Genomic DNA, 9,147 nt, shown 5'->3' with positions numbered 1-9,147 from the left:
GTCTGCTATGACTTGAAGTTGGTTCGTCGCTTTTAGAGATTCTTATTTGAATTAGAATATTAAACAAAACAAAATAATGCAGAGAAAGTTCGAAATATATTAGTCAAATATTTTAGAATGCATAACCTTACTTTTCAACAGACAAAGAGGAGTTTTTGTGTAATGCCGAACTTTCCACATTTTTCTTTATTAAAGTATTGTCAATCAGCTTTTCGAATCTCTACAGTCTACAGCGCTATTTTCTAAATTTCCACTACTTAGTCTGATAGTTCCTGACAATCGCCCAAAATATCGAGTGCACTAACAGACTAAGTACATTACAACAATACCAAACACCGCAGTTACTTTTAAAAATTTCCTATAGGATACACTTTGTTTTGATAGCTTAGTCGAAGATAGCAAAAAAAGCAGCTTTTAAACATGTTGTAACTCAACACAAAAATATTTGTAAGAATAATTTCACTTTTATAACATACGTCTCAGCTGGCCCAGACACAAAACAGGTAGAACCAGCGGCTGTCCGGTAGTGCCCAGTTAAAGACCAGCAGTTGCGGCCATAAAGTATCAGAACTCGAAGCGGTAAGGGCAGTGAAGACGCTTAAAATACACGCAGACGCGCATATTAGCATACATTTTGAACGCGGTGGCAAAAGCGGCAAGCGAACATTTAAAATTCAGTCCAATTTCGGCGGCGAACCGCAAAAGTAACTGTAGAAGGCGGCAGCAAGCAAACAGTTAGACGCCTAACTGAAACAAATTGAAGTGTTAAAGAGTCTCGGAAAAGTTGAGCTGAGTTAAGTGCGCTTCAGCAAATTGGCACAAAAAACTTTTCAAATAATTCGACAAAGTTTGCTGTGAACTTGAGTGTGGTCGAGTACTTAAGGATGTCGTTGAAGGATTTCATAATTCTGCTGTGTATTTTGGCTTTCAGTTGGGCGCAAGCGACGGGGGGTGCGGCAAATTTACATGATTCACTAGTTCAGATGACCGAGTGTGGCATTGCTGTCTCAGTGAGGAATTTAAGTAATATTCACGAAAATAAGTTACTAGAAGAAGCTAACCGGAACAGTACAGAGAGCGTAAGTGAAGAAGCTCCAATTTTGCGGACTTTAAGCACGGAGTTTAGTGGTAGTGGAACCAGTAATTCCACTGAGAGTGAAATATTGTCGGGGTGCGCACGAAAACTGCCCAACTTGGGCATCATGTCAAAGCGTCCGGCCACGCTTTTCGCGCCCGAGTCGAAACCCTTCAATATACTCAGTCAACTGCAGCTGGATGAAATACGCGACGCTCAGGAGCAGCTACTGCTCAATCCGGGACGTTTGAAGGCGGCTAAGAAAAAGAAAAAGAAGAAGAAGAAGAAGAAGAAGAAAAAGAGAAAAAATAAAAATAAAAAGAAACCGATTGGTGAGGAGGCCACTATCTTCTACACACAACTCACCACGAAACGACCTCATTATTATCATGTTGTAACGACCACCAAGGTGCCGAAGAAAATCAAGTACATTGTACGCAAAAAGAACACATTGAAAAAGAAGAAGAAAGAATATCTCAATCACTTGAAGCATGTACTCTACCCGTTCATCAAGTTTATCGCCTTCTTTACGGTACTCAATCCATTCACCTTGAAAGTTTTCCTCTTTGCGCTCATTTCGCCAGTTGTGTTTGGATTTCTAGGTTTTATGGCGCTTAGCTTTATGGTAAAACCAGCACTTCACCTACTTTTCGATGTCAGAAAGCGTGTGGACATCATCAAGCAGAAGAAATGGCGTGAGAAGAAGCGACGCGAACGTTGGCGTCACGGCCGTCGGCCGATCACTATACACAAACACTACTATAAGAATGTGGTTGTGCCGCCTCCACATAAACCCAAGTCGCCACCGCATATATTATCGCACCCACCACCGCCGAGTTGGCCCGAGTGGGTGCGTTCGGATAAAATTAACTTCAAACCAAAACCGCAGCTTCACAGTCCACCGCGGGAGATCCTACGGCATGAACATCGCGAACGTTTTCGACCAACGAAATTGCGCTTCAATCCCATATTGCCGGAGGTTGAGGACGAAATTGAGGATTGGCCCTATGGACCAACGCCATTCGGTGGAAGACCACCACCGAAATTGGAACACGAAACATTCCAGTTTAAGCGCCCACGTCCGAAGTTGCGACATAGCAATCACTTTATTCCGTCACGTTACGAAAATACACAGAGCGCTCCACTTTCGCAAAGCATTTCAGGAGAGTTTGAGGATGCACCATTTTTGTAGGTTTTAAGTTATAGTGATAAGCATGTGAAATATACAATATGTAAATAAGAAACAATAAATAAAGACTGTTCAACTAGAATTATTTGCGATGTCTGTAATCACAACAATACAATCTTAGGGCTCCCCAAAGTCAAGAGATATATAATGCAATGCCAAATTTGTAGAAAAGAATTGCAAAACGCCATCCTTAAAAATATATTTGCATTCTTTTGTCATTAAACATTTCTCAATAAAAATCTGCGCCGAATTAAAATTAAATTAAAATTTTACCGTTATTTCCCAATGATTACATTAAGCGCTTGAAGCGATTACTAAAGCGATCCTTGGATTAGTGCACACATTCGAATGAAGAACCAACCAACTAAGAGTTAACTGGGCTCTTGCTAAACTAATCGCACCTTACAAAAGTATACTATTTCAAAGTGGTTTGTACAATGTGTTGATATAATCTATGAACGGCCCCGGATGGAGCCCCAATCCGAAAGTAAAAAATAAAACATGACACGTATCGAATTACGGATTCACCAGCGACTTGATTAGCTCATCGTCTGCCGAGATGTCCATGTGGTAGAAACGTGAGCGACGTATCAAACGTTCCTCGTCGTCCATCAGCCCGTAGACCTCCTCAATCGGCAGCGACACCTCGATCTCATTGGGTGTCAGCAATTTGCGCGCATCTTTACGAAAGTTATCAATCGTCTTGCGCATATCCTCGTGGGCCAATATGAAGCTCTTAAGCGAGGCAATCTCATTCTCCTTGGCGCTGCGTAAGTACTTCGTCTCGATCTTGTCGATATCGGCGATCAGACGTATGAAAAGAAAGTCGGCATAACGCTTCTTCACCTCCAGCTGCGACAGTTCGTCGAACCAAGTGAACGAACGTGAGTTCATGACAATGATGAAGGCCAGGAAAATGACCTTGATGAGCACAATGATCATAATGAGTATGAGCGCGAAATGTTCCAGTTCGTTGTAGCAAAAATCGAGCAGATCCTTCCAGTAGATGAGATCGCGACTGTTGTGCTTCAGTTCGTAGTGCAGGAAGCCGATGAAGACCATCGTGAAGACCGACAAGAACCAAATGTACGGGTAGTGCTCTTGGAAGAACATGTGTAGTTTATGGCAAAATTTTCGAACTGTCAGCATTTTAAGTTACTTTTAAAGACAAAATTTATGCTATTTTTTCAAATAAGAAATGTTTTTTGAAATTTTGTGCTGAATTTTGACAAAACGTATCTGTTTTTATATTTCTTCTTTCTGATTTTGTACTCGTTTTTGTGCTGGCTTTTTTTATTCAGCCATTTGGCAGTTTGAATGCTTTGTAAAAGTTGTGTGCGAAATAAAGGGTGTTGCAATATGGCTTTGTAAAATACTAATAATAAGTTTTACGAAAATCGTAAGGGTTTCGTGGTTCTCAGTTTGACTTAAGTATCGTATATACATACTCCTATATCATTCTTGTCTCAATTCATATAGAGAACTTGGTTAGATGCTTATCACAGTTGTAGTATTTTTATGATAGGCGCTACAAGCGGTATTTGAGAGTTATCTCAACCTATGGCTCAGATTTATGATTTCATTTTGTTGACCCACCCCATCAAGTAACTAAGGTGGAAGAGAGAGCTCATTTATTGGCAAGCTTCGCAGTTGTCATGGAACTCATGGATTGCCGTTTGAAATTTTATTGATGTCGCACAATATTTATATGGTTTTGTTGCAAGGGACGTTGCAAGTGCGCAGTGCAAGTGTGTCAAAAGGCACGCACATTATGCATGCGTGAGTGTGCTTGAGCGGGCAGCATCGCATATGTGAGAGAATGGACTCACATGCTTTATATACATAGATTCTTCGTTATTGCAAATTTATTGAAATTCCTGCCTTTGACACCTGCTCCATTGGCCTCACAAATGATATGATTTCTATGAACATGCATTTGAATGTGTCTCTATGTCTGTATGTGCACGGCCAAGAATTTTTTTACCGTTGCGCATATTGAAAACATGCATAACAATATTGCAATTTCTGTCTATAAAAGATTGCTCTAAAATGCTGCAAAGAATGAAAAAATATGCTTTCACTTACCTTTCTCTTGCTTCTGTACAAGAAATATTGCCACCGAAAGGATTCTTTAACATTTTTGCATTTTTTATGACTCTTTGGCTTTGAGAAAGAAATTAAACTCAAGGAGAGATTTTTTCATGCAATTTCAAATTGTCTACCTTCGCAATAACTCGTTTGCACTAGAGTGAGTGTATATATATATACATGGTATATGAGGCTTGAGGTAATTCCTGAACCGATTTCAACAGTTTTTACCACCTAGCTATATTATAATCAAGATTTTACGTTGACTTAATTTCGTTAAGAAACCTCACATATTATATATATGCGATATAAAGTCTACCGAAAAATCCCTATATACATAAGGTATATGGTATATTACTGACTTGATTTTGCCCATTTTGGGCACAGAAGCACACTATTATAAGAAAAAAAATCTGAATTTCTTTAGAATATCTGAAAGATTTGCCTATATTTTTGCTGCCGTAGGCACCGAGGTTCGCATGTTGGGTATTTGGATCCTTGAAAAGTTACAGTTTTATTTCGGCGATTTTTAGACAGATGAGGACACACTTCTAATACAGCATTACCCAAACTTTTGCTCCAATATTTTCATTGGTTCTAGATGTATGTATTGTAAAGTGAACAATTCAGATGGAATTAAAAATGTGGTGGCAAGTAGGCGTGGTTGTGAACCGATTTCGTCCATTTTCAAACTGAAGCGTGTGGGATGCCAAGAAAATATTAGTACCAAATTTCGAAAATTGAAATTGGTCGATTAGTTTCTGCTATATAGTTTTTGCTCTGTTTTTTGAGGTATAACTTCAAAACTACTTGGTTTATTAGAAATAGGGGCACAAACACTAAACAGGAGACAAAATTTTTTAATATAAATGTAATACACACATAAAAGAATTCGCCCAAAAACAACATTCAACACGACTGATGCAGCAGTTGTAGCGAATTGGCTAGCAAAAATTGATTTTTATTGGTCCAGTGGGGCCTGTCGGCTGCGTTGTAAACATATTGAGTACATACACATGTATATCTAGAGGCAGAATTAATTTTGGCGCAAGTGGGGGGGGGGGGGGGTGTGGCAAGTCAAAAGCGTTGTCAACAATTTCCTTAACTTTTTGGCGTGACTCTTCGAACACGCTCCGGTGTACAATTTGCAGAGTCACACGTGTTTTCTCTCCGTTCTCTGGTGTGGTGTTGAGGTGTCAGTTAGTTTCACGTTATATAATGTGGCAGGTTGCCGGGCCAACAGGTATCACACATGCATACATACAGCTGTTTGTGTGTGTCATGAATTTAATTTTAATTACACAAAAGCAAAACGCGCTCACACACACACACACTCACAAAACGCGCGCCCTCCACCGCATGTCGAAGCACGTGCCACACAGTGTGGCAGAGATGGTGGCGGCAAAAAGTTATGATTTCGCACACACACCGACTCTCGCATTCATTTCCATTTCTTTATTTCATATTTGTATTCATGCGCGCAGGTTGCTTGTATGTGTGTTCGCTGTTTTTGTGTGTGTGTTGTTGTTGGTGTAGTGTGTTCGTTGAGTGCGCTGCCATTAAGGTGTTATGAGTGGCTTTTTGTGTAGTCGCGTCCATGTGGATCAACTTAAATGTTAATTAAAGCGCAATAAATTCCAATTATACTCAATTCAACTCTTCCCCCACCGCCACCCGACCGCCGCTGTCGAACAAGTTGCGGTTTTGTTATTTTATATCGCACACATTTGTAGCAAAGTCAATTACAAATGAAAACAGTTATAAACTTGCCGCACACACCAACACACACCCGCGTGTGCAAATAAATTAGCATTTAGCATTAACTCTCCGCGCTTGTTGTTGTTGTAGGTGGTGGTCTCCTTGGCGATGCTTTTATTACTCATGACGAGTTAATAAATCACTTGGAACTTTGTTCTTCTGGTGGCTGTGAGGGACAGCATTCCGCCCAGAATTCAATTACCGTTGTATGGATTGCTTTGTATGAGAGATTTCGAGAAAAAAGAGAGGGAAATGAGGGAAGCTGGTGCATACTCTTCACCCTATAACTGAGAATCAGAAATCTTGGTCAGTCTTGGTATTATTTGCTCTTGTAAAATGTAGAGTCCCAAGATTATTGGAGAGGAGGAACGAAAAGATATGAGAAATATGTAGAGATGAGAAGAACATCACCTCACTTCTGAGACAGTTTCAGCAAACTAGCTCAAATAAAAGCGTTCCATAACAGCAAGCAATTGTAAAATTAAGATTATCGCAATCTTAAAATCGGTTTCTTCCACTTTCTTTGTGTTGTCTAATAGTTTCTTAATTATATTAATAGGTTGGTAAACCTTAGGTTGGGTTAGGTTATGTTATGGGGCGGATTCTTGAGAAACCCACAAGAGATCCCTCTTGGACAGCTACAGTCAATAGTCCCTCAAGAGCCGACCAAGAGCTTTGAGCCTTTCACAAATTCGTTGAGGCAACTAATATACAGACAGTTCATATAGTTCGCGGAAGTTTGTCTTGCAGTTTAACAAAAGCTGGGCACTGAAGGAGCAAGTGTCTAGATGTCTCAATCTCACTCTCCTCCATGCAAATATGGAAATTTGCTTTTGACATGATCTTTAACCTCACGGCATGTAAGCCTACTACACTGTTCAGTAAAGACTTCTACCATTGCGGCGAGCTGAACCTTGCTGAAGGATATAATAGCTCAGTAGATCGATTCACTCTAGACTAGAGTGATCTTGCAGTCGCACATGAACTGGTCGCCAACGTCTATAGGGGAGGAGAGTAGTGGGGCACCAACTTGCTCTCAATTTGATGAGATTGTACTTAGGCTGCTCATACGCGCAAGCTCATAGACTCTGCAGTTCAAAGCGATACCGTTCTGGCCTGAAACACAAACAAGTCTGATACTGATAGTGAGGTTAATCTTAACTCTAACTGGAAATGTAAAGCCCTTGCCCTTGATTATAATTAGGTTGCTCTAGGGTTCATTCATTTTTCAGAGAACCTTTGTCATAAAAGTTCTCTGGGTTTTATTTTAAACGAGGTCAGTGTCAACTATGTGGTTTTGGACATTAAATTGATACACAGAGGAAAAGCTGATGTAGAGATTAGAACTGATGTGTGGGTTAAGTACTCGTACGTAGATTTTGCAGTTGTGTGTCAGTTGGTTCTAAAGAATTACCAACGGTTCACCAAATTACAAAGTTTCCATGGAAAACATATGGGGACTCAGGAACATAGTATGGCCGAGTGTGCGGGAGTTCGACTGCAAAACCAACATCAACATCAGCGAACTAACGGTAACTGCATGTGTCAAAACTTTGCGGGGCGTTCTTTCACTGTTTTGTTGATTTTTCGATTTGCAAATTTCCAAAATTTCGCTTGCAAACAAACAGAAACACGATGCACAAAATCGGGGAAACACACACCAGCTGCAGATACAAATTTCTAAATAATTTTACATACAGATATACTCGTATGCATGGGTTTATTGTGTTATTACAAATAAGTACACACATAGTACATAGTCTAGCTGCATATGTATGTGTGGCTATTGTTTTCCATGCTGGTTTAGAACACAATCTCCCCACCCATTGGCGGTGTGGGTGTGACCCCACTGCTCTTCGCACCAGCATCAGCCTTGCCGCCACAACATTGATGTGGCGTGGAAATTATTGGCTTGGGATTTAATTAAGTCGCGATCTCCCATAGTTTGCTTTATTGATCACCCTCGACAACAACAACAATGGCGGTGCGTTGGCGATGGCGATGGTGAAATAAAATTGAATTTCAAATGAGTTGAAGCAACAAATATCAATGGCGCGTAAAATATGTACAATCAGTGCCATAGTCTAACACAGGTCCCGTTATACACATACACTCGCCCACTTACTCTCTGATGGCAACAGCCGAACAACAAAAACAACGGATGCCGAAGGGCGCCACTAATTCTAATGGTAGCTAAAACGCGTGCGGTTGTTGAAAGGATAAATATTTCACAGGTTTACCGACATCCACACACACACACACATCCAAACACAGTCCATACATAATTGCACGTGTTGTTGTTGTTGTTATTGCAGTGTGTGTGTACAGTGGTGTGTTGAAAAAACCACTGAAAGTAATTTAGCTGCAACCAGGCGGCTGAAGTGCCAAGTGGGTTGTTGCAAGTGCCTGCTTTGGTTTGGCTCGTTTAGATGAGCTGTGGCAAGGTGACGTGTAGTGAGGTTAGGTTTCAGCTGAAAATGAAATGAAGGAGAATGAAGGCAATTTCTTTGCGAGTGCGAATGAGATGAGCTTAAAGGGTTCTTGGAACAAAACATCGGAGTTCGGTGTGTACTCATGAGTGGCTATGTGTGTGTGAGCGGGTGAGGGATTGGCATGGGTCTCGCAATTAAAAAGCAATTATACTTGTACAGTTGGTTGATTGTACGTGATATGTTGCTGATTGCCTGCTATTGGCAGCTAACCAAAGGTTGCTCGCCGCCTAAATAGCGAGGCCGTGATTACTTATTGATGTTGGACCGCCTTTCGTTTCTGGAAATGTTTCATCTTTTTACAAGTAAAATTAAAACAAACTGCAAAACATAAAATTGGTTTAATTTTTAATTAAAAACAACGCTGCCACACATATAACGGTCATTACTTTATTGTCTAAAGGTAGATGAAATCAAAAGTTGAATCCACGTTAAAATTAGATCGCATACATTGATTGACCTTGCAATAAAGTCCATAACTACTTCTTACTGATCCTGCTTCGTCGAAATCATAGTTCATGTTTCTTCCTGACGTTCCTGAAAATGAG

The 9,147-nt window shown here is 40.4% G+C and overlaps 2 protein-coding genes across 2 annotated transcripts; one reads left to right on the top strand and one right to left on the bottom strand.

Moving 5' to 3' along the window:
* Positions 1–331: 331 nt before the first annotated feature.
* Positions 332–2,593, top strand: LOC114804291 (uncharacterized). Its single transcript, XM_029041971.2, has one exon. The coding sequence runs from the start codon at positions 885–887 to the stop codon at positions 2,265–2,267; it is 1,383 nt and encodes a 460-aa protein (XP_028897804.1). The 5' UTR covers positions 332–884; the 3' UTR covers positions 2,268–2,593.
* Positions 2,425–3,570, bottom strand: LOC105211286 (uncharacterized). Its single transcript, XM_011182634.3, has one exon. It carries the CDS (start codon positions 3,411–3,413, stop codon positions 2,781–2,783), a length of 633 nt encoding a protein of 210 aa, XP_011180936.1. The 5' UTR covers positions 3,414–3,570; the 3' UTR covers positions 2,425–2,780.
* Between the last annotated feature and the right edge of the window lie 5,577 nt (positions 3,571–9,147).

This window comes from Zeugodacus cucurbitae, chromosome 4 (assembly GCF_028554725.1).
Source record: "Zeugodacus cucurbitae isolate PBARC_wt_2022May chromosome 4, idZeuCucr1.2, whole genome shotgun sequence".
NCBI classification, from domain to species: domain Eukaryota; kingdom Metazoa; phylum Arthropoda; class Insecta; order Diptera; family Tephritidae; genus Zeugodacus; species Zeugodacus cucurbitae.
This window is presented reverse-complemented; position numbering and strand designations above follow the sequence as displayed.

What these genes read in the sequence shown, in the direction of transcription:
- LOC114804291 (XM_029041971.2), top strand. Translation starts at nt 885, where the DNA reads ATGTCGTTGAAGGATTTCATAATTCTGCTGTGTATTTTGGCTTTCAGT.
- LOC105211286 (XM_011182634.3), bottom strand. Translation starts at nt 3,413, where the DNA reads ATGCTGACAGTTCGAAAATTTTGCCATAAACTACACATGTTCTTCCAA.